Here is a 25326-nt window from a genome sequence, read left to right on the forward strand (position 1 = left end):
TCTTGAGCCTCTGGGAGGGTGAAAATGGCCTTTCTGGGCTCTGGAGGGCTTCCGGAGGCCGGAAACGGTTATGCTTCTGGTACTTCCAGTACTTCTGGTAAGCCCTTTTTTTTTGCCATCCCCAGGCTCCGGAGGCTTTCCTCAAGGCTCTGATAGTTTAAAAATGGGCTCCCCTGGGCTCTGGAGGTCCTCCAGAAGCTGAAAACAGGTCCGTTTCAGGACTTCCGGTACTTCCGGTAGGCCCATTTTTTGCCCTTCCAGAGCCTCTGCGTGTGCCCTGCACTTAACCTGGCATCCAAAACGGGCTGCATGGAGATTCGTGGGAGAGGAGGGGAGGGGTAGGTAGGGTCAACCAGTCCTTTCAAGTACTGGTTCGCCCAGCCAGATTAAAATTAACATCCAATTCGCCCGAACCGGTCCAAACTGGCTGAATTCCACTTGTGGAAGTGGCTCAGGCAGAGGCTTCCCTAATTCACAGAAGTATAAGGAGGAGGAGAATCATATCTGCAGAATTCTCTTATTAGTAGCCAATCTCGATCTATGGTTTAGCCATTTTTGGAATTGGTTTCCAGGTCTGGTCTACGTAAGGTGGTGCCATTATGGTCCCATTTTCTGAGCAAACCTTGGTGGGGTTGCCTTGTAGAAGAATTAAAAGTTTAGCCTAGCCTTTGATCGATCAGATGTGGTTAGGAATTGGTTAACGATGAACTCCATGGTCCAAAGCACATACTGTCCCGGTAGCATCATTTCCCACGGCACCTGGTGCTCTTTTGAAGTCAAGTTCTGACTCGGTCCAGCTGTACGTGCTTTTGATTCCACTGCTGCCTAAGGCAGCATCTCTCTAAGCAGAGTTTTCATTTCATCTTTGCTCAAGTGTCATAAAGCAATGCTCTGAAATAAGCAAATATTAATCACTCCGGGTAACATTTCAAGGGGAAAATAATGATGCTGTCACGGAGCATGGATGGAAAAATATACTATTTTTGACCTTGCTGGAAGATCATAACAAATGAAAACTGTTATGTATCATAAGTTTCCCAGCTAGAACAAAAACGAAAAGACCATGGATTCTTCAAGTGTAGTTTTGAGAGAATGCAGCAGTTAGCAGATGAAGTAAATGCATAGAAGCTTTGGGTGTGAGAAACAGGGAAAAGGATAAAACTAAATGCATTTTTGGTCAGAATTCAGAGAATGGGGGTCAATAATATCTCCAAAAGAGCCCCCTTCCCTTTGTTTACAGTGTGCCTGAGTTCTGCAGGATGAATCCGTTTCAACAGAGGTAACACCTCCAGATTGTCATTGTCCATTGATAAGCAGAATATCTCTGTGCAAATTCACTTCCTATCCTCATGACGTTCAGGAAGCTATTAGAAATCTGGCTATTCTCCCTGGGTCTCAGATGTCAGCCCTCCCAAGTCAACCAGACAGGAAGCACAACTAGAGAAACTAAATCTACTCTATTGTAAGGCTATGTTAATAGAATCTTGCAAGTCTGAAGGTACAAACTTCTTACCATCAATTTGAACCATCTGATCAATTAGGGCTGGTTCTTCCTAAGATTCTTCCTTTGATAGCTAAGTCCCTGAGGCGTTCCCCTTCTTTTGTCTGACTATTTCCTAGGCATCATCTCTTTCTTTGGTTCCCTCAAGGTCATCCACATGTTCTGTTACACCAGGGGAGAGTGAAGGTCACTAAATTCAAGGTGCCGCTATCTATCAATATAAAAATGGCTGTGTATGTGTGTGTGTGTTTCAGCATAACTGGAACACCTCAAGCAATTTCAACCAAACTTGGTACACAGATGACTTATTCTCTGGATAAAAATACTTTGGGGGGTAAGACACCCCTAACACCCCTCAGGGTGTGCCTGTGTGTGTGTGTTCCAATATAACTCTAGAATGCCTGGGCCGCTGAAAAGGAATGAATAATATCTAGAGTGTCAAATCACAGTACTTTTGACAGTGATAGTGTGCCTTTTAGATTCAGGTTTGTGTGTCTGTCTGTGTGTGCGTGTGCGTTCCAGCATAACTCTGGAACGCCTGGGCGCTGAAATGAAAAGGAATCAATTATAACTACAGTGAATTACTTTGACTTGATACTATAGATATAATTCATTCCTTTTTCTTTCTAATGCAGGATTTGGATAAATAAATACCCAGACAATGCTGGATTATCAGCTAGTTACTTATAAAGGTTTACAAAGCTTGCCTTTGACTTTACAACCTTGAGATCTAAGTATCCAACATCTCACAGATTTGCTATCTACTTTGATTTCAGTTACATCCCAGACAGAGGAGGAGAAGGAGGATGAGGACTGGTTTAATTCTCCATGTTGTGTTTTGGAAATAGTCACCTCCAGTCTCTGAGAGTGGCTGTATAGATTAACAAGAGTTGTAATTTTATTTATTGCAGTCTAGCTACCCAAAATGACCAGATGGGATTGCAGAATCAACCTGTTTACATATTTTGAAAAGAACTCTTTTTTATTAGTCGCAAGAACTTCTGCTAGAAAAAAGAATTAAAAGATTTGTTGCTCAGTCCATACAAAACAATATTGAGTTTAAAACCATTTTGCTTGTTGCTGTTTCTGTAAGCCTTCCCACTGCCTTCCTTTGAAAAAAAAATAGGGGGTAACACTCTTTTGTATTTTTCCCTCTGCAGTTGCGTTACCAATGGCATCTGATTTGGAATTGCACGATGTCTCACACAACAGTATGAAAGTAAAGTGGAAGACAGTAGCCGGTGCAACTGGCTATATGATTCTGTATGCGCCCCTCATTGATGGTTTAGCAGCAGAGGAAAAGGAGGTGAGAGAACATAGTATCAACTAGGTCTTGTAAACCTGCTTCAAAGAGTGGGCTGAGTTTCTTGAAAAACTAATGAAGAAGTTCCTATTTTCAGTTGAATTAATTATCCCATGGAAGAATAGACACCTCACCACTGGAGTGCCATGAGCCTCTGTCCTGTTGAAGATTTTTGATACTGGCCTGGATGAAGGATTTGAGGGTTATGATGATCACATTTGTAGGGTACCCAAAACTATGAAGAGTTATAAGTGTTTAAGAAGAGAGAGAGAAAAGATCCAGAAAGTTATGTAAAACCCTTTTTTTCATTCATTACATTTGCTAAAGATCTTACGTTACATGTTGGGTTGGGTCCCATACTCCATTCAAACCAAGAAGATTGAGTTGGACTGTGGAATGCATAGATTCTTCACCATTAAACATGGAATTTCCTGATACAGACCCAACTCACAGAGTATTCTAAGAGTGCAGAGGAAAATAAGATCATTTTGTTGTGAAGAGCCTATATATTCCGCAGTCCAACTCAATCTTCTTGGTTTGAATGGAGTATGGGACCCAATCTAACCCAGCCCAACCCAACAATCTCATGTCACATGTGTAGTTGCCCCAATAGCTTCCCCAGTCAGAGGCTCCTCTCTCGTATCAGAGTATTACCATCTGATGGAGGAGCTTGTCCAGGATTTGGGTTAATGAATAAGGACATTTGGGAAGTAACAGTGAAAGGATTAATTGGAGAGATGCAAGAGGCACAACCAGTTGTGGATTGGTAGAAGCTGAGAACCCTTGTGGTTGGCTTGACATTGAATTAGGTCAGGCTTAGAGATTAGTGATGAATCAAAGATCATCCTATGAACACCACCCCAAGTGTCTTCTGCTCTGAATCCAAGTGTCTCCATTGGTTCTACATCAGAGGTGTCAAACTCAAGGCCCACAGGCCAGATCTGGCCCATGGGGCCGTCCTGGAAACAGCAATGGACTGGCCCACGGTGCCTCTGCCAGCGAAAATGGAACTCCATTTTCGTTGGCAGAAGGTTGCAGGAAACAGTCGCAGCTCAGGAGGTCCACCGTTTTCGCTGGCAGAAGGTGGCAGGAGGCTGTCACAGCCGAAAATGGAGTTCAGGAGCCTGTTTTCACTGGCAGAGTGCTTGGGCCACCACAGGCACCCCCAACATGAGTGACATCAAGCTGACCATGCCAACCCCCCCCCCCCAAAGTCAAACACAACCCTGATGTGGCCATTAATGAAATTGAGTTTGACACCCCTGTTCTACATGAAGTTATACCTTTTTGATAGCTGCTAATAACTTATGAAATGGAAGGTGCTCTATAAAAATTGGCCTATTATATCAATAGCACTCCACTGAGGTAAATGCGGTTTCATTTTTCTGCTGTCCTCTCACTTTTTCAAAATCAAGCAGACAAAAAAAAAATATCCCAGGAAGTTTAATTGACTCAAAGTCAAGAAACTATTATTTGCTTGTGAGTTTCTTGGCAAGATATATTTTATAAAAGGCTGATACAGACTTCAAGATGGACATAAGAGCCAATTTCAATGTTTTTCCCCCAATAGGTTTTACATTTTTCTTGCTTGCTCATATTCATAGAAATATGAATATTCATTCAAGTCCAACAGCACTGAATGTGATTTTAAAAAGAAAAGTTCTGTACTAAGATTTATATTCTGCCTAAAATGCATTTTGCTACATATCTGTTCAACCGTGGACTTTTTTACTTGTGATTTGGCCTAGTTTACCATTTTTGCAAATTAGTTTTTCTAATTTGATGCATTTTTGTACAATACGTGTATGTGTTTTTAAGCAGAGTTTTAACTAAGACAGATTTTAAAAATGTTGTCGAACGGCAGTGCACCATTCTGAGAAGTGTAATTTGGAATGACTACTTTGATTCAAGTGTGGAATATAATACTTTTGCGTGCAGAACATTTGCCCTGCATTCCTAAGTGAAATTAAAATCAATTTTTCCTAAGGTATGGACATAAATTGTACTTAGTGTGAACTGGCTAAAAACTCTGCCAGATTAAACAATGGACCTAGCCTATCTTGATTTCTAGTGTGAAATTATGTTCATCCTTGTTCAAGTGGGAGAATTCTTAATAGCATTAAAAAGACATGTAAGATTCTAGAAGAGAATCAAGAAACTACTGAATGTATGAACATGTTCAGTTTTTTAAAGTTATGTAGCAGCATATATCCCTCACAGACTAATTGAAATATTTAAAAAATCTTATCTAAACACAGATTCAAGAGACAGATTTCAAGTAAACCTAGTCAATGTACTGTTCAATCTACATATCTATATATAAAAGCCAAGTACCACTCACTCATCACGAAATCCCCAGAACCGTAAAGCCTATAAACTTGAAATTTGATGTGTATGTTCCTCTTGGCTTCTAGGTGCTCGCTAAGAAAGGATTTTCCAAAATGACCATCAGATCATTAGCATTTCTTATACAGCAATTAACACGCTCTCATGCTAAGGAGTTCTACTCCTCCTCCCCACCTGAGAAGAACTCTGTTCCAACTGCCAGTTGCCTTATATTAACACACTCTGATGCTAAGGAGTTAGACATTCTACTCCCCCACCCTACCTGAGAAGAACTCTGTTCCAACTGCCAGTTGCCTCACATTCCATTACCTCAGTTCAAACTGACAGACGTTCCACTCCTACACTCAGGAGCAGCCTGGGGCTCCTTACAGTACTAAATACCATAAAAATCTATTCATTTGCCACCGTTGTGTTATTCTGGATTTTCTATAATAGATGCTCTACAGATGACAGACATAGTAAAGGTGATAAAATTATGTCTTTTCTTTTTATAGGAACGTTTCTGACTCAAAATTATTAACAGGAATTAATAATAGTAAAAGTGACATTTACAGTATTATACCTTTTAAGGATAGCTGAGCAAATGTTATGGAGAAGATTATATGAAAGTACAAAGGGACTTGTGTAATTATGGCAACCCCAGTTCTACATTTCTGCCTTTTGGGCTAGGTTTCAGTTGGTGGGTTTTTGATATTCTAGGATTTCTCACAAATTGGACTTCTCACAATATATATATATATATTGTGATTTGGCCTAGTTTACCATTTTTGCAAATTAGTTTGCACAAAACCTATATATATAAGACAATCTCAATCCTACACGGGATATATATATATATATATATATATGCTGGTCTTGTTGTCCCACTCGTCATCTTCAGGCTGGTGTTTTCAGCTTCATGCTTGTGCGAGACAAGCACGAAGCCGAAAACACCAGCCTGAAGATGGCGAGTGGTAAAATAATGCATTTTAACCACTGGGGTGGCACAGTGGTTAGAATGCAGTATTGCAGGCTAACTTTGCTCACAGCCAGGCATTCGATCCTGACCAACTCAAGATTGACTCAGCCTTCCATCCTTCTGAGATCAGTACAATGAGGACCCAGATTGTTGGGGCCAATGTGCTGAGATTGTAAGCCATCCAGAGAGTGTTGTAAAGGACTATGGAGCAATATATAAGTCTAAGTGATATTGTTATTTCTATTTTTATAGATGAAAATTGGAGTGAGCTCCACACATGTTGAACTTGACGATCTGCTACCCAACACAGACTATACGGTCACAGTTTATGCGATGTTTGGAGAAGAAGCCAGTGATCCTCTTACAGGACAAGAAACAACATGTAGGTGGTTTGTTGGGGTTTCTACTAATCCCAGGAGTAAATTCTGGAAAGGCTTTCTGAGACTGAAAAATAATGCCTTTAAAATTTAATAGAATAATAATACCTATAGGCATTGTTTAGGAACAGCTGCATGAAACTCAGCTTCGCTTTGCAATGTTTGTGAAGAGGAGCTTCACTTTGTGAGGGCTCAGCAGCTCAGCGGTTAAAGACACTCGAGGTTGCCAGCGGGAGAGCTGACAGCCCAGGTTCAAGACCCAAGCGCTACTCGATGGGGTGAGCTCCCGTTACCTGCCTCCTCTCCTGCCCACCTAGCAGTTTGAAAGCATGCAAATGCAAGTAGATAAATAGATATCACTTTGGTGGGAAGGAAATGGGCATTCCGTGCACCTTTGAAGTATGCTGGCCACATGACCGTGGAAATTGTCTTGGGACAATGCCGGCTCCCTTGGCCAAGAAACAGAGATAAACACCTTAGAATCAGACCCAAGTACCTTTTAGAATATCTACCTTAGTCCCCAGAGGCATTGGTTAGGAAGGAATATGAAGATCCCTTTAGTATGGTGCTTGTGCTTCCTTTGACAACTTGTTATTATCTGATTATTATCATGTACCCTGTTTCCCTGAAAATAAGACCTCCCCGGATAATAAGCCCAATTGGGCTTTTGAGCGCATGTGCTGAAATAAGCCCTCCTCCCCAAAAAAGCCCTCCCCCAAAATATTGCAACACAGCAGCAGCCATGAGGTGACCATGCTCGCCACCTTCTGCACCTCAAAAATAACAAGACTCCCCAAAAATAAGGCCAAGCGTTTATTTTGGGGGTTAAAAAAAAGATCGTCTTATTTTCGGGGAAACACGGTATAGAAAGTGACTGCAATGGACTAGTCTTGCTCAGAGCTTTGAACTATCAACAGTAGGTATTTAAGTTTCTTGAAGCTTATTTTCCTTTAAAATATCTTCTTTGCTTCTCACCTAAAACAGTGAGAAGCATGTTTTCGGATAACACCTATTTTAATTCTGCTGCATTTTAACTGCAGCCTGATTTTTACATCCCAGTCTTTAATGTTTTAAAGTTTAATGTTAGTTTCCTCCAGTGACCTGCGGTGAGGTTTATGGCTGGTAAGGCTGGTGATGTCATCAGGAAGGCGGGGAATGGGACCACGTGTGCTGGAGGCTGCCTCAGCCTTCCTGGGCGTGCTCCGCCGGCTCGCGCTCCGCAGTCCTCGAAAGTGACTGGGGAACGATGAGAACCTTCCTGCCTCTGCTGTATTTCGCCCGCTCCTCGCGACTGCAGGGAACAACGAGAACCTTTCCCCAGTCGCTTTCGTGGCTTTGTCATCCGGGAGCGCCGACAACATTTCTCCGGGCGCGGCTGGACGGATGTAGCCAGAGTGACGCCGAGGCAGTCCGGGCGGACGAAAGAGCGAGCGAGGCAGCCTGATCCTCGGTCGGTCACCCGCTGGACTGCCTCGGCGCCACTCTGGCTACCTCCGTCCGTCCGTGCCCTGGAGCTGAAGAGCAGAAATGTTGTCGGTGCTCCCGGATGACGAAGCCACGAAAGCGACTGGGGAACGACGAGAACCTTCCCCCAGTTGCTTTCGTGGCTTCATCATCCAGGAGCGCCGACAACATTTCTGCCTCCGCAGCTCCTGGGTGCGGCCGTCCGGATGTATATAATATTATAATATTATATATATATATAGTATATAATATTATATACTATTATTTCATGAAGAGAGGTGAGGCTCTGCCTCCCCTGCCTCCCCTGACCGCACGTCCCTGGTTTCCTCTTCATTATACCTTCAAGAGTTGTTATATTCCATATTCTAGAATTCTCAGATGACTGAGTGGGAATTCTGGACATGAAGCCTAGCACAAAATGGGCACAATTTCTCTAAAATACGTATACTCGTACAACTCTTCATGCTTTGCTGAATTCTAGTGGAAAAAAATTGCTGTATTAGCTTTTCAGTGAGGCTTTTTTTTTTTTTGGCTATAATGCTACAAAGGGATCCAAACTTTCCGTATTAAAAGAGTTCATAGTTTAAGCATACAACATGTGTTCATATGTCAGTACCACTTTTAAGAAATAATGTATAACAGCTTTAGAAAAGCTGTGTTTGGGAGTGATTTGAGTTTTTCCATATTGGCTAGGTTTCCTTTAATTCAAATTGTCATGCACTCACTGTTTCCTCACACGTAGATGCATATTGTGAGAACTGAATTGCATATTGGCCTTGCAAAGAACTGAATGTATGAACCTAACAGAAGTCAAATTCTAGTCCAGGAAACATAGAATAGAATAGAATAGAATAGAATGGAAGGGACCTTGGAGGTCTTCTAGTCCAACCCCCTGCTCAGGCAGGAAACCCTATACCACTTCAAACAAATGGTTATCCAACATCTTCTTTAAAACTTTCAGTGTTGGAGCATTCACAACTTCTGGAGACAAAACATGATATCTGCAGATAGTTTTTTCCCCCATTCCTAGATGTTTTTTACCTCTGACTCTGAAATGTTTTGTGACATCTGGGATTGGAGAACTTAACCTTTTGATGTTTATTAATGTAAATTGGGATATTGAATTGGCCACCAAACTGATCTTAATAGAAACAGAGATAGTGTTAGCTTGGAGAAGGAGGATAGATTTTGAATGGATTTCAGCCTCCTGAAAAAAAAACATGAGAGGAACTGAGCCCCCCTTTGCTATTTCATGGAAAAGAGGATATGGTGAAATTTGGATTTGAGATAATCCAATGTAGGGACAAATTGTGGATGGAGAATAAGGTATAAAGATATAGACTTGTTCCAAGTAAAATTCTTGAAATATTTAAGAAGTTCTCAATGTTTCTGAGTGAATAACAGAATAACAGAGTTGGAAGGGACCTTGGAGGTCTTCTAGTCCAACTCCCTGCTTAGAAAACTCAGGAAACCTGCTGTCCCACTGCTCAGGAAACCCTATACCATTTCAGACAAATAGTTGTCCAATCTCTTCTTAAAAACTTCCAGTGTTGGAGCATTCACAGCTTCTGGAGGCAAGTTGTTCCACTGATTAATTGTGTGTGTGTCTGTGTCTGTGTCTGTGTGTGTGTGTGTGTGTGTGTGTGTGTGTATCTTAGCCTATCCCCAAGTCAGGTCTTTCTAGATGTGTTCGGCTATAATTCTTAGAATTAACCACCAGCAGCAGAATTGAGAAGTCTGAATCTTGGAGACCAAAGTCTCCAAAGTCTGAATCTTGGAGACCAAAACCTTTGGAACAGAGGTGGTATTCAGCAGGTTCTGACCAGTTCTGGAGAACCGGTTGTGAAAATTTTGAGTAGTTCGGAGAACCGGTAAATGCCACCTCTGACTGGCCCCACCCCATCTATTCTCTGCCTCCTGAGTCCCAGCTGATCAGGAGGGAATGGGGATTTTGCACTATCCTTCCCCTGGAGTGGGGAGGGAATGGAGATTTTATAGTATCCTTCCCTGCCATGCACACAAGCCATGCCATGCCCACCAAGCCACGCTCACAAAACCAGTAGTAAAAAAATTTGAATTCTACCACTGCTTTGGAAGGTACTTGGAAGCCAAAAGCAGATTATCTTCAGGGTAAACTAGAGTACAACACAGGGTAAAAAAGAATATCAGAACACATATTGTATTTCCGAAATTCTATTTGCACAACAGCAAAAACATTCAACTTCCACTACCTAGAGCATTGTAGAAGATGACTTGTGACATTGGAATTGTTATTATTTTTTCCAATGGATTCTGCTGAGCCTACTTTATCCTAATCTCAAAAGGTTTGCTGTGAAGGGGCTTCAGTTTGCTGTAAAGTCTAGCCTATTTTACACAAGTGACAAACAATAGAACTCAAGCCATACATGTGACAAAATCCCACCAGTAGCCATACAGTGTGAACTTTCTTGGGTGAGGGCTCTGCATTGAACATGACCTGATCAAATGCATAGTGTTGCATGGAGATTAATGTCACCTAGAAGCCATATATCACTGTCGTAAGAAGTGCCCATCTGGGTTCAGTTCCAAGTGGGAAGAAAGACACTGGAAACATGGAGGCTGCTTGGAAAGATGGTTTAATGGTGGACAGGACCACATGGTTTGAGGTCCTAGGAAAAAAGGAAAGAGATGCTGAGAGTGCCTGGGTTTTATACCCTCTGTTGGGCTTTGTATTTGAGCATGTGTTCTGATTGGGGCCATGGGGCCCCAGACTCCCATGGGGCCATGCAGGGGTAACTTTGTGGGTTGTGTTTTGAGTCCCAAGCTTGGCTGAGCCTTGCTGAGTGATGTAATCTTCCCAGGTGCCATGTGGTGAGTTATGTTGCTAGATGGGTAGAGGGCTAATCCTACCTTTGTTGGATCTTGAGTGAGGGCATTTGCCTATGAATAGACCTAACTATCTCTTTATCTCTTAAGTGCAGACATCTGCTGTGGGCTATTGAGGAGGGTGGGGGCTATTAAGAGGGAGTCTGCTTCCTGTCTAAAAAAAAAAACATGTTTCTTCATTTCTCATCCAGGGAAATATAATATTCTGCTTTTTTAATATTTCCTAGAATATTTCATTCTTCTGGGAGAGGGGTGGGTGCTAACTTCCTACATCACAATAGGTCAACTGGCCGAAAGGCAAAGATATTATTTATAATATGGATTCATTTTCATTTTCAAGTGCCTTTAAGCCCACCAAGAAATTTGAAGTTTTCAAATGTGGATCACAGCTCAGCCAAAATAACATGGGATCCACCTTCGCCAAAGGTCAAAGGCTATCGCATTATGTACGTTAAGACAGATGGGACAGAAACCAATGAGGTAAGCAGACTTTTAAAAGAATGAACAGGAAGAACTTAAAAACAGAACTATTATCTAAAACCGATATCTTCCCCCCACCCAAGTCTGCCAATAACTCATATAATGGCAGTTAGATTAACTTCTTTGGTTAAGAACAATTATCAAAATGAGGTAAGCAAATCCACCTCAAAGGTTTGAGAAAGCATTTGGAGCTGCTTCTTCAATGAAATTTGAACTCCCCATATAAATACATTGTTTTTGTTATATTTTGCATATGGCTCATTTAAAAAAACCTCTTCTTTAAGCAATTTTGTGCTTTACAATCAACTGTCATGTAGCATGTGCGGTGCTTTCCTTTAAATATTTGTTTTATTCAATGTAACTGGTATAATATGCTAAGAAAAGAAAAGGCAGCCTTCTTCAAATGAAACTTGACCTACTGTTGTCTAAATGGACCTGTCCATGTCAGCATATAAAGAATTAGTTTGCTGTTACCTTCTCGGATTATGGCTGGCTGGCTGGCTGGACAGATAGAAATAGTGATAGAGCTACAGCTGATGAGAGGGAAAAAATGTCAGCAAATAAAATAGACTCTGGAAAAATATGCATTGGCTGTTTTTCTAGGGTGAAATCCCTGAAATATTTATAATGTTCTGGACAGACCAGAATGGAGATCTTACTGCTTTGGCCCAGTAGCCTGGTGTCCTAGACTCCCCAGTTTAGGGGTGTCAAACTTAAGGCCCGTGGGCCAGATCTGTGCCATGGGGTGCTTAGATCTGCCCTGTAGGGCTGCCCTGGAAACAGTGAAGGAACCATGGTGCCTCTGCCAGCAAAAATAGAGCTTGTGAGGGCCATGAACGGCCCGCCTGAGCTCTGTTTTCGCTGGCAGAGGGTTGCAGGAGGTGATCCTGGCTGAAAACGGAACTCTCTGCCATTTTCGCTGACAGAGAGCTCAGGCCACCACAGGCCCTCCCCAACACAAGTGACGACAAGCTGGCCACACATACCTCCCCCCAAGGTCAAACACAACCCTGATGCAGCCCTCGGTGAAATTGAGTTTGACATCCCTGCTCTAGTTCAATGTTGCTCAACCTTGGCAACTTTAAGATAGGTGGACTTCAAGGCTGGGGAATTCTGGGAGTTGAAGTCCGCACATCCTTAGGTTGCTGAGGCTGAACAACACTTACCCAAGGCACTCCTCCCTGTTGTCAATTCTGAGAACACTCCATCTGTGCAAACTCGTCATCCCAAGCTGATATAGATCGACATCTTTTCCAATAAGCATTTCTTTATGATCCTTGGCACCCATCCCACCATTCCTTGCTTGTCTGGCTCTCTCCTTCCCCTGACAAGAAATTGGCGGAGGCTTTCCAGAATTTCGACATGATGCAGCTTGTAAGGAATCTTTGTAGCTGTAACAAGATGCAACAGGCTTGTTGCCCCTGTTCTTAGACCCTGGTAGGTTTAAACTCCATGCCTTTTCCTCTGGCCTTTTTCACAGTGTAACAAGAGGCCCACCTTATGCTTCCGATGCTTTGTACTAGGCATGAGTTTGTTTATCTACAGTTTCAGCATTTTTGTCTTGGGAAAGATGGCTTTCTTAAAAAAAAAAATCTCTATATATACCAATGACTGCATCTCAAATTATCCATCAGTTAAACTACTGAAGTTTTCAGATGACACAACAATGATTGGTCTCATTCAAAAAAAATGATGAAATCGCATACAGATGGGAGATTGAACAACTAGCCTCATGGTTCGACCGGAACAATCTGGAACTGAACACACCCAGAACCGTAGAAATGGTGGTAAACTTTAGGAGAAACCCTCCCATACCACCACCTCTTACAACCCAATATCAACAGTAGTGACCTTCAAATTTCTAGGTTCTATCATATCTCGAGGCCTAAAATGGACACCTACAGTAACATCAACAATGTCATTAAAAAAACACAACAAAGAATGTTCTTTCTGCACCAACTCAGGAAGCTCAGACTGCCCAAGGAGCTGCTGATACAGTTCTACAGTGGAATTATTGAGTCTGTCATCTGCACCTCTATAACTGTCTGGTTTGGTTCTGCAACCCAACAAGACAGACACAGACTTCAGAGGAGAATTAGAACTGCAGAAAAAACAATTACTGCCAACCTGCCTTCCATTGAGGACCTGCATACTGCACGAGTCAAAAAGAGCGCTGTGAAAATATTTACAGACCCTTCACATCCTGGACATAAATTGTTTCAACTCCTACCTTAAAAACGATGCCATAGAGCACTGCACACCAGAACTAGACACAAGAACAGTTTTTTCCCCCCAAACACCATCACTCTGTTAAACAAATAATTCCCTCACCACTGTCAAACTATTCACTAAGGCTGCATTTCTATTACTATGATCCTTACGATTTATATCGATATTGATTGTTTCCTGATTGCTTACTTGTACCCTATTAAGTGTTGTACTTTATGATTCTTGACAAATGTATCTTGTCTTTTTATATACACTGAGAGCATATGCACCAAAGACAAATTCCTTGTGTGTTCAATAACACTTGGCCAATAAAGAATTCTATTCTATTCTATTCTATTCTATTCTATTCTATTCTATTTCTAGCTCTCAATCTATCTTCACCTCTAATAACTGAAGCAGCTGGTTCCTAGCTTACATGAAGCAGGAAATTTAACTAGAGAGTCTTGAATTGCAAGCTTGAGGCCGCTGGACCGGGGAAATAAGATCTCCACCTGGCCTGGCCAGAACATTATAAATATTCCATGGATGTCACCCTCGAGAAACAACCAATGCATATTTTCCCCTCAGAGTCCATCTTAACTTGCAGCCATTTTTTCCCCCTCTCATCAGCTGAAGCTGATAGGTAGGATAGCGCTTTTTAAAAAGAAAATTGAGGACCAGCTGTTTGGCTTATAAACAGATACTATTCCTTTGGGGGCACTTTGAAAACAAAACAAAAATAACAAACGTATGTCCTTGGGTTGTTCTGTTTATTCCCCCCCCCCCTCAGTTCATTGATGGTCTCTGACATCATGGTCCTGTTTGAATAACTGGGCCAAGGGTGATTGTATTCATTCTGATATCATCGCCAGCACAATTAACTTTAGGGCTAATCCACACTTTCTGGTTACCCCGATGAGAGGATGAACCACCAATCAGTTTGGGAGTTGTGGATGATGTCATCCTTAGCTCATCCCATGGCTGTTGGGAAGGTGACCGCCATCTGAGTTTCATCAGAAATAGCGTGTTTCCTCTTGGCCAGCGTAAACAGGATGGTCCAGTTCACTTGTGGCACTTCATGCCTTCTTAAAGAGATTCCTTCGTTCCAGTTAGATGATGTATATGTTGGGGATGCTGTGGGGATGCTCACCACCCTGGTCTCTGCCTTCTCGTGCCTGTTTCATACTGAGCTGCTGGACTGGCTGTTGTGAAAGAGGAGATCTTTGGGGGTTTTTTCTCTTTTTTTAGACTTAGTGTGGACTAATGACAATAATGAGTGTCGTGGTAGCCTAGTGGAAAAGACACTCACATCCCACCTGGCAGAATCTTTCTATCTTTCTTCTTTTGGATGAAAGTTCAGCCAAGTTTGCCCTTCTAGCAGTGGTATGCATTGGAGGGTCAACATATGCAACTTGGAAGCTTGAGGGTTTGAGCCCAGGTAGCAGCAAATGTTTCTCTCCCAGGGCTCACAGAAAAAAACCCATCTGCTGTGAACTCTGGGTAGGCATCAGGAAGGGCATCCGGACTGTAAATGCTCAAGTGTTCAGCAAGAGTCTTTCTTTCTTTTCTTTGTTTGGATGAAATTGACAAGTTCAGCCAAGTTCGCCCTTCTGGCAGTGATGTCCATTGGAAGGTCAACATATGCAACTTGGAAGCTTGAGAGTTTGAGCCTAGGTAGCAGCAAATGTTTCTCTCCCAGGGCTCACAAAAAAAAACACCATCTGCTGTGAACTCTGTGTAGGCATTAGGAAGAGAATCTGGTTTGTAAATGCTCGTATGTTCAGCACAGTCATTTATTTATTTCTTTTCTTCTTTTGGATGAAATTGATTAGTTCAGCCAAGTTTGCCCTTCTAGCAGTAGTGTCCATTAGAGTGTCAACATAGGCAACATGGTGGGCATGGTGTCACAATCCAAGCCATAATGTATTTATGACAATGACAATGTCCCAAGGTCATGGGATCGCTGTCAGGGTTCCGATCGATGCCCTAATTAAATAATGAGCCTTATGCTAGGCTTCAAAAGAAATCTGGTTATTTATTAGGAGCTTCATGTCGTCATGGACCAAATGTAGCCAACTCTGACCTCACTTAATTTATGTTCCGGCTTTGACCCTATTTCCTCCCTTCCCCCAAGGTGTGTTATCAGTCACATTCTCCAATGAAGCAATTTCGCGGGTTATACAGATCACTCCCCTATGGCAACTCAAGAGCAGGCCAGGGATACTTTGCGAGTTAACAATCACCTTTAGCAACCTTTTGACAAGCAAAGCCAATGGGGAAGCCAGGTTCCCTTAACAACCCTGTTACTAACTTAACAGCTGCAGTGATTCACTTAACAACTATGGCAAGAATAATCACTAAATGGGGCAAACCTCACTTAACAACTGTTTCACTTAGCAACTGAAATTTGGGGCTTAGCTGTGGTCGTAAATAGAGGACTAACCATCGTGATTTGGATAACATTCTGCTTCCAAGCATCCCTGGATGATGCGTATGTCAGCACCTGCCCTCTTTTCTCTGCCCCTCCTTTCCATTTAGCTAAAGGGGAGTAAATCCTTTATTTCCCCATCTTACAGATTGTGCCTTTCTGTAAGATGGGGAATTTGATTGATGCAGCCTGGGGTCTAACCCAGGTTTTCTTTTTCACTTGTGAAGTCGTCACTGGGTAAAGAATTAAACCAAGCCTCTTTCCCATTCTTGACGTAGATATGGATTTTCCATCCTCATGTAAATGTGGATTTGTAACCACTTTTCTCATTCCTGTCGCCTCTGTGATGCAGGAAGAAGTTGATCAAGTATCAGCACATATTTTGAAGAGCTTGACGTCTCTCACTGAATATACTGTAGCCGTTTTCTCCCTCTATAGTGAGGGTCAGTCTGAGCCACTCACTGGAAGCTTTAGCACAAGTAAGTCTCGTTGCATGTCTATGAGGATTCTCTATCATCCAGGTCATGGTTGTTGTTATGTATTGAATGTATACAGTTTACCTTGAGTTTGTATCAATAGTTTGCCTGTGTATTATTGCGGTTGAAGCTGAAGTAGTTATTGACAGGTAGGATGGTGTAGCAGACAATTTTGTGTACTATGCTTAAGTCAGACTGTAGGTGGCATAGTTCTAGGTTGTCCAAGCCCAAAATTTCAAGCCCGGTGGCATAAGATATTCTATTGTGAGCAGTGGAGTGGAGGACTCTTCTCATGAAATACCTCTGGACTCGCTCAATTGTATTAATGTCCGATATACAGTGTGGATTCCAGGCAGATGAGCTGTATTTGAGAATTGGTCTGGCAAAGGTTTTGTATGCCCTAGTTTGCAGTACAATATTATTGGAGAAGAAGCTTCACAAAATTAGGTTAACAACTCTTAATTCCTTTTTGGCAATGCTGTTTCAGTGAGCTCTGGGGATTAGGGAACAAAGTTAACTTAACAAAGTTTAAGACATTTGGAATCCTTCTGTTTTTTTTTTCTCTATCTTGCAGAGAAAGTTCCGTCACCTGAATTTTTGGAAATCATTGAAGTATCTACTGAAAGTTTAACTGTAAGCTGGAAGCCACCATCCTCTGATGTGGCTCTTTACCGTCTAGCATGGATTCCATTGGCTGGTGAAGAAGCTGATGAGGTAAGGATGTCCTTGGCCCTCACATGCTTTTTGTTATAGCAAGGTGAACTGCTGGTGATGCACATTTTAAGAAGCAGAGTCTCAGTAGTTGGGATGACGAAATAGATGAGTACATTTGTGAAAAGCATGCAAGCAATTGATTGTCCATTTACTTATTTATTTGCATCCTGTTTTTATTAGTTTTACAAATAACTCAAGGCAGCGAATATTCTGTATCCAACAGATATACATCCTCCTATTTTATCTATAACAACAGCCCTGTGAGGTGAGTTGGGCTGAGAGAGAGTGACAAGCCCCAAGTTATGTAACAGATTTTCATGCCTAAGGTGGGACTAGAACTTAGTGACCCTTATGATTGGCCCAAAGTTACCCACCTGGCTTTCGTGCCTGAGGTGGGACTAGAACTCATGGTCTCCTGGTGATTGGCCCAAAGTCATCCAGCTGGCTTTCATGCCTAAGGAGCAGGGGTGGGTTCCTGCCAGTTCTAACCTCTTCTATAGAAGAGGTTCCACAAATCTACAGTGCCATTTAGAACCAGTTCCAGCTCCCTCCCCCCACCCGTCCGCACATCATCAAGATGAAGAGCGAGAGGAGGAATTCTGGGAGTTGAAGTCCACAAGTCTTAAAGCTATCAAGTTTGAACACCCCTGGGTTTTTTTTCTAAAGGGTTAGGGGTGCAAGGCTCTTGTAACTTGACAGCTTTAAGACTTGCACACTTCAATGCCAGAGTTCCTGAGCCAACATGACTGGCGGAGGAATTCTGGGAGTTGAAGTCCACAAGCCTTAAAGCTGTCAAGTTTGAACACCCCTGGTTTTTTTTTTCTAAAGAGTTAGGGGTGCAAGGCTCTTGTAACTTGATAGCTTTAAGGCTTGCGTGCTTCAAATGCCAGAGTTCCTGAGCCAACATTTTGGTTGCTAAGCAAGAGCATTGTTAAGTGAGTTTCACCACATTTTGCAAGTTGGCCATGCCCACCCAGTCACATGGCTGGCAAGCCCCTCCCACCCAGTCACATGGCTGGCAAGCCACTCCCACAAAGCAGGACACACCTACAGAAGAGGTTCTAAAAATTTTTGAAACCCACCACTGCTAAGGAGGGACTAAAATTCACAGTCTCCCCCTTTGTAGTGTGGTGTCTCTATTCTATTCAAAAACTCATCTACTCAGATTCTTATGAAGCCAAAACAGTGCCAAGAGAAAGTCTTTGAGGAAAATGCCTCAAGGAATATTTGCACAAATATTTGCACCTTCTCCTGAGGTATGGTTGGCCCCCATCCTGTTGCTTTTCCAAAAGGCCTCCAAATCATGACTTTTCAGTGGTCCTGGAGACTATTTCAGAGTTCCAAGTAACACCCCTAACGAAAGACGTTTTATTAGCGTGTCTAATATTTATTTTATTAGAGATAATCATATTGGCACATCTGGGAAAACCCGAATCTGAAAGCTGCCAAGATTTTCCCCACCCAAATGAAAGTTCAAGTCCCTGCCCAGCACCCACATGTCCATCACATGGTCCAATCAGGCACTGTCCCAACTGGGGATGTCTCCCAGTCACACCACTCCAGGTGCAGGGCAAGTTGTCCTTGACTCTCTGAGAAAGGAATGTTATTTTGACTATACCTCCCACACCCCATATAATCCCCTCCCATTTTCCCACAGCATTGAATGTGGCAGGCCTGTCAGCCCAATGCAAAAGATGGCTTCCAGGTCTGACAGACTATGAATGGAACTGGAGCTGATTGAGTGATTGATTTAATTGGGCTGTTGCTCCTCTGGGGTTATGGATAGATTTTTAAAAATGGATTTTTTACTATATATGGCAAATTTTTAAAAACTTTTCTGTAATCACCTATGTATGAATTGGGAAGTTGTATAAATGTTTTTAAGAAATCAGTAATAAATAAACACAAATTTAGGGAGTCGACAACTAAAGGAACTAAATGAGGAATGAGCATTCAATGCAGATCAATTAGTTCATCAAGGGATGTGAAGAACATTTATCAATGGGTCTGGAATGCGGAAAAGGAGCTAGATATCCCTGGGCAGGTTCCAAAAGAACTATAATTCACCTCTCCACCTTCTTAAACCTCCCATTCTATCTGTTTCAGATCATCTTAAGTGGAGATGTGGACACCTACGAGATCGAAGGCTTGCTACCCAATATGGAATACGAGGTGTCCTTGGTGGCGCTCTTTGATGATGAAAGTGAAAGTGATGTTGTTGCTGTACTTGGGAGCACACGTAAGATGGGAAATACTAGGGTTATCCTTCCTATAATATTTCTCAATATATACTTTACTTTAAAAAGCCAACGCTCAGATATATCTGGTTACTTCTGCCATCTTACCGAAGTCCCGATGTACAGAACAATGTTTTGTGCTCATTTGGCAACTGAAATGTAGTCTACTGCATTTAAAGCAGGGGTGGGTTCCTGCTGCCATTACTTCCAGTTTGGCGGCCGAAAAATTGCGCGCACGGCAAACGCACGCTCGGTGCGCACGGCAAACGCACGCTCGGCGCACACGCACATTTGCACTTAAAATGGTCTGAGCAGGCGCACAACATTAAAAAAGGAATAAAAATCACATTGTTTTCAATGAAGATTGTTCTGCGCATGTGCAGAACAAAAAAATCAAGATGGCGCCGCCTAGGATAGAACCAGTACAGTCACGTGTCTGCTGGAGTTACTACCCATTCGGCCGAACCGTACCATACCGGTAGGAACCCGCCTCTGATCTAAAGGGGTGTTTCCTGGCTGGTTGGGGGATTCTGGGTGTTGGAAGTCCACCTATCTTCAAGGGGCCAAGGCCGAGAAACACTAGTCTAGACATTCAGAAGAGATGCTGAGTTGAAATTTGATCTGAGGAGCCCTTGGTGCACTCTGAGCTTGGTTGTTTTCTTGCCAGAAACAGTTTCATGATCTACACTAGGTAACACGGTCAGTGCTAGTGCTAGTCTGATGGAATTGCCTAATTTAGATATTAGTCTGATCACTAGAACTGATGATGTTACCTAGTTTGGGTAATGAAATGTCTGCAAGAATACAAGAAAGCTCAGAAAGCACCAAGGACTCCTCATGTCAATACTGAGCTATAAATATTCTTCTTTATTAGTCACATTTGATCATCTTGGAAACAACTCAGTTCTCGTCTCCTAATATAGCTCCATCCAGAGTTCTTCCTTTTAAAACTCTGCCAGTTAATCCAGATTTTGCTTTAACCTGACTTTATCTTCTCCAGTTGCAATATTCTGCATCAGAATGCCGTATAGAAAAACCTATATAAGAAACATTTGGTAGCTGTTGTTAGTATGAAATTCGGAATGAAATATGCTTGTCTGTTGCTTTTTTCCCCCCAGTTGAAATACTGACTACTGAAGTAACTACTATTACTACAGAAAGTACTACTACTCCTCAGCCTACAACAGCAGGTACAAAATATATTTTAAAAAATGAACACATATGTAAGTCAACAGGTGATTAGTTGACATTAGTCAGAACAAGGGGTTACAATGACTCAGTGGTTAAAGATGCAGGGTTTGTCAGCTGGAAAGCTGCCAGCCTTGGTTTGAGACCCGAGCGACAGGCGATGGGGTGAGCTCCCATTCCTTGCCCCAGCTCCCGCCCACCTAACAGTTCGAAAGCATGCAAATGCTAGTAGATAAATAGGTACCACTTAAGAGCCGTAGTGATGCAGTGATTAGAATGTGTTACTGCTGACTGCCAGCTGCCTGCAGTTCAGCAGTTCGAATCTCACCAGGCTCAAGGTTGACTCATCCTTCCATCCTTCCAAGATCGGTAAAATGAAGACCCAGATTGTTGGGGGCAATATGCTGACTCTGTAAACTGCTTAGGGAGGCCTGTACATTTACATTAGGAAAAGAAGAAAAAAGTAGGTTTTGGCCTCTGCACAGCCCATTTTTGCCAAAAACAGGCTCTTTTTTGGGCTCCCAAGCCCTCAGTGCGTCGCATTTTTGCTCTCCCAGGTCCCCAGAAGCAGTCTGCAGTGCTCTGCACAGCCCATTTTCAGCAAAATGGGCCTGTTTTTGCCAAAATGCACCCATTTTTGGCCTGCAGAGTGCTTCTGGAGCCCTGGGAGGGCGAAAACATGATGCATGAAAGGCTTGGGAGCCCCAAAATGCCCGTATTCGGTCTATAAGAAGCGCTTAAATTTTCACCCACTTTTAGGGGGGGAAAGTGTGTTTTATACTCTGAAAAATATGATAACTGGTATGGGGAGGAAATGTTAGTACCAGTGGTGGGTTTCTACCGGTTCGCACCGGTTCTGGCGAACCTGTTGGACAATGAACCCGGAAGTAAGTTCCTGCCCCGCCCCTATCACTCACTTGCTCACCCCTGCCGGTTCAGAAGCCACTCCATTGCTCGCTCACCCCCCTTTCTCCCGTTCCTCCTCTCAGCGATCTGAGGATTCCCCACCCCACTTTTCCCTTCCCAAAAGATCGCTGAGAGGAGGAAAGGGAGGATTCCCCACCCCACTTTTCCCTTCCCAAAAGATCGCTGAGAGGAGGAAAGGGAAGGGAAAAGTGGGGTGGGGAATCCTCCCTTTCCTCCTCTCAGTGATCTTTTGGGAAGGGAAAAGTGGGGTGGGGAATCCTCCCATTCCTCCTCTCAGCGATCTGAGGATTCCCCACCCCACTTTTCCCTTCCCAAACGATCGCTGAGAGGAGGAAAGGGAGGATTCCCCACCCCACTTTTCCCTTCCCAAAAGATCGCTGAGAGGAGGAAAGGGAAGGGAAAAGTGGGGTGGGGAATCCTCCCTTTCCTCCTCTCAGCGATCATTTGGGAAGGGAAAAGTGGGGTGGGGAATCCTCCCATTCCTCCTCTCAGCGATCTTTTGGGAAGGGAAAAGTGGGGTGGGGAATCCTCCCTTTCCTCCTCTCAGCGATCTGAGGATTCCCCACCCCACTTTTCCCTTCCCAAATGATCGCTGAGAGGAGGAAAGGGAGGATTCCTCACCCCACTTTTCCCTTCCCAAAAGATCGCTGAGAGGTGGAAAGGGAAGGGAAAAGTGGGGTGGGGAATCCTCCCTTTCCTCCTCTCAGCGATCTGAGGATTCCCCACCCCACTTTTCCCTTCCCAAATGATCGCTGAGAGGAGGAAAGGGAGGATTCCTCACCCCACTTTTCCCTTCCCAAAAGATCGCTGAGAGGTGGAAAGGGAAGGGAAAAGTGGGGTGGGGAATCCTCCCTTTCCTCCTCTCAGCGATCTGAGGATTCCCCACCCCACTTTTCCCTTCCCAAATGATCGCTGAGAGGAGGAAAGGGAGGATTCCCCACCCCACTTTTCCCTTCCCAAAAGATCGCTGAGAGGTGGAAAGGGAAGGGAAAAGTGGGGTGGGGAATCCTCCCTTTCCTCCTCTCAGCGATCTTTTGGAAAGGGAAAAGTGGGGTGGGGAATCCTCCCTTCCTCCTGTCAGCGATCTTTTGCTAAGGGAGGCTTCTCAAAATGGGAAGCCCATCTCTTTGCACCCTTCAATCCGTCTCTCTCTCCCTCTGACCTCCCCCAATGGCTCAGCTTGAAAAACTGGGGGGAACAGAGGAAAAGGAGGAGGAAGGAAAGGGGGGAGAGAAACGGGGGGAAGAGAGAGAGAGAAAGAGTGACACACCAAGGGGGGAAGTTGGGGGACTTCCCTCTAAATACTGACGCCCTCTGCTTTTGGGGGGAAAGGAGAGGAGGGTCCTTGGTGATTTGTGAACCTCTACCCCCTATTCACCCTATCCCAGTTAAGCCAGCTGGGTTTGGGACCCAGCCTTTCTAACTTCATTTGGGATCTTCTAACATCCCACTCCCACCCGGTCACACGGCCAGCAAGCCACTCCCACCCGGTCACATGGCTGGCAAGCCACTCCCACCTGCTCACATGGCAGGCAAGCCACTCCCACAAAGCAGGCCACACCCACAGAGTAGGTTCCAAAAAATTTTGAAACCCACCACTGGTTAGTACCCTCTGATATTCAGACTGGATGCTTCAAAAGCTGTTTGAAATGTCTGTCGTTCTGGTAGTCTTTCGGACAGGAATAAAAAATCTCATGGTCGAAGATGAAACTACCTCAAGTTTGAAAGTCAAATGGGACATTACGGACCTCAGTGTTTCCCAGTTCAGGGTGACATATATGAAGGCTGACGGTGGTCACGGGGAGGAAACGGTAAGCATGATGATCTGACAGATACTTCTTTTGAAAACTCAGCTTGGACTTTTAAAGAATTATTGGAATCAAAGGGAACATTCTCCCCGTGATAAGTATCGATTGCCTGCATAATGTAAGCCTCAGTTTGCTAGTATTGTTTACTTATCTATATAAAAAGATATATTCTATCAACATCCAATGCATTCTGCAAGCCAAAACCCTTCAAGGCCTGGACTTACAAATGATAATCAATAGAAAGAAAGATGGTTCTCAAGTTGCAACCATATCTGTGATTGGAATTTTCATTGCTAAGCTAGGTGGTTGTTAAGCGAACCATACCTGAATTTTTTTTTGCCGTGATGATTGAGCAAATTACTGCAGTTGTTAAGTGAATTTAGCAGTCATTACCTGAATCTGGTTTCCCCCTGTTGACTTGCTTGTAGGAAGTTTGCTTGGAAGGTCACAAATGAGAAGCACATGACCTTGGGATGCTGCAACCATCGTAAATACATAGTTACCTAGGGCTGAAATTCTGATCACGTAGCTATGGGGATGCTGCGATGGTCATAGGTGGGAGAACCAGTCAGAAGTCACTTTTTCAATACCTTTCAAACAGTTGCTAAACAAATCCTAAGTTGCATTAACAGAGGGATCAATCAAGTGAGGTACTAATACCACTCTATAAAGCCTTAGTAAGACCACGCCTAGAATACTGCAACCAGTTTTTATCACACTATAAAAAAAGATGTTGAGACTCTAGAAAGAGTGCAGAGAAGAGCAAGCAAGATGATTAGGGGACTGGAGACTAAAACATATGAAGAATGGTTGCAGGAACTGAGCATGGCTAGTCTAGTGAAGAGAAGGACCAGGGGAGACAGGATAGCATCTTCCAGTATTTGAGGGGCTACCCCAGAGAGGAAGGGGTCAAGCTATTTTCCAAGGCACCTGAGGCCAGACAAGGAAAAATGGATGGAAACTGATCAGGGAGAGATTCACCTGGAAATAAGGAGAGGTTTTCAGACAGTGAGAACATCAACGGATGTAGCAGCTTGCCTTCAGATGTTGTGGGAGTTTCATTACTGGAAGCTTTCAAGAAGTGAGTGGACTGCCATCTGTCAGAAATGGTGTAGGGCAGTGGTTCTCAATCTGTGGGTTGGGGACCCCTTTGGGGGTTGAACGATTCTTTCACAGGGGTTGCCTAAGACCATCGGAAAACACATATTTTCGATGGTCTTAGGAACCGAGACACCGCTCCTCTATGGTTGGGGGTCACCACAACAAGAAGAACTGTATTAAAGGGTCGCGGCATTGGGAAGGTTGAGAACCCCTGGTGTAGGGTCTCCTGCTTGGGCAGAGGGTTGGACTAGATGTCCTACAAGGTCCCTTTCAACTCTGTTAATCTGTAAACCAAAGGGTTGATATGAAAAGTTGAGGAGGATTTTTCTTCTGCTATGTTCCAAATGGGCGATGGGGAGGTGTCTTGTGCCATTTACTGGACACAAAGTTCAACAAACCTTTTTTTCCTTCCTGCAAGCAGGAGGTGTGGGATTCTCCATTCACATGGAGAGCATGGTGAGCTAACACTTACTCTGCCACCCATCATAGACCTGACCCAATTTACTTCATGGTTCTCCAAGTGAAAAATCTTGCGCTTGCAGTCCACTTGAAGATGAGTGGACTTCAACTCCCAGAATTCCTAGTTTGCAACCCCACCGTGACCAAATATGCTAGTAATGAATGTGATTGCATAACATTATGCCTACTAATTCTGGGTTGTTTAGAGGTGAGGACTAATGGGTTAAACCTTTTAGACACCGAGTGCACAAACTGAACCCGCATATGCCCAAACTGTGATGGTATGTGCACATGTGCGTGCAAATGCATGCACATGCAGACATGCGCAAATGTGCGCATGTACGGATATGCACACATGCGCAGCAGAGACCCAAAGACCAGATAGCCTGTGGGATGTGGGGCATCCCAACACTGGTAGCAGAGCAAGATCTTTTTCTTTTGTGAGCTTCTGTTTCGTCGTTTGCAGGGAGGGCTCTGTGTGCCGCG

General features: G+C 43.5%; 1 protein-coding gene across 3 annotated transcripts in view; it reads left to right on the top strand.

Moving 5' to 3' along the window:
* COL14A1 (collagen type XIV alpha 1 chain) overlaps positions 1-25326 on the top strand; it is a 158658-nt gene that overhangs the window by 47049 nt on the left and 86283 nt on the right. For all 3 annotated transcript variants that reach the window (XM_081950573.1, XM_081950574.1, XM_081950572.1), the window contains 8 exons: positions 2662-2807; positions 6361-6490; positions 11155-11294; positions 16283-16409; positions 16981-17120; positions 19227-19359; positions 20476-20547; positions 23141-23283. In XM_081950573.1, the coding sequence (XP_081806699.1) occupies positions 2662-2807; positions 6361-6490; positions 11155-11294; positions 16283-16409; positions 16981-17120; positions 19227-19359; positions 20476-20547; positions 23141-23283 (1031 nt within the window). The remainder of the gene's footprint in view (positions 1-2661; positions 2808-6360; positions 6491-11154; positions 11295-16282; positions 16410-16980; positions 17121-19226; positions 19360-20475; positions 20548-23140; positions 23284-25326) is intronic.

This window comes from Natrix helvetica, assembly GCF_964273705.1.
Source record: "Natrix helvetica genome assembly, chromosome: 4".
Classification (NCBI taxonomy): domain Eukaryota; kingdom Metazoa; phylum Chordata; class Lepidosauria; order Squamata; family Natricidae; genus Natrix; species Natrix helvetica.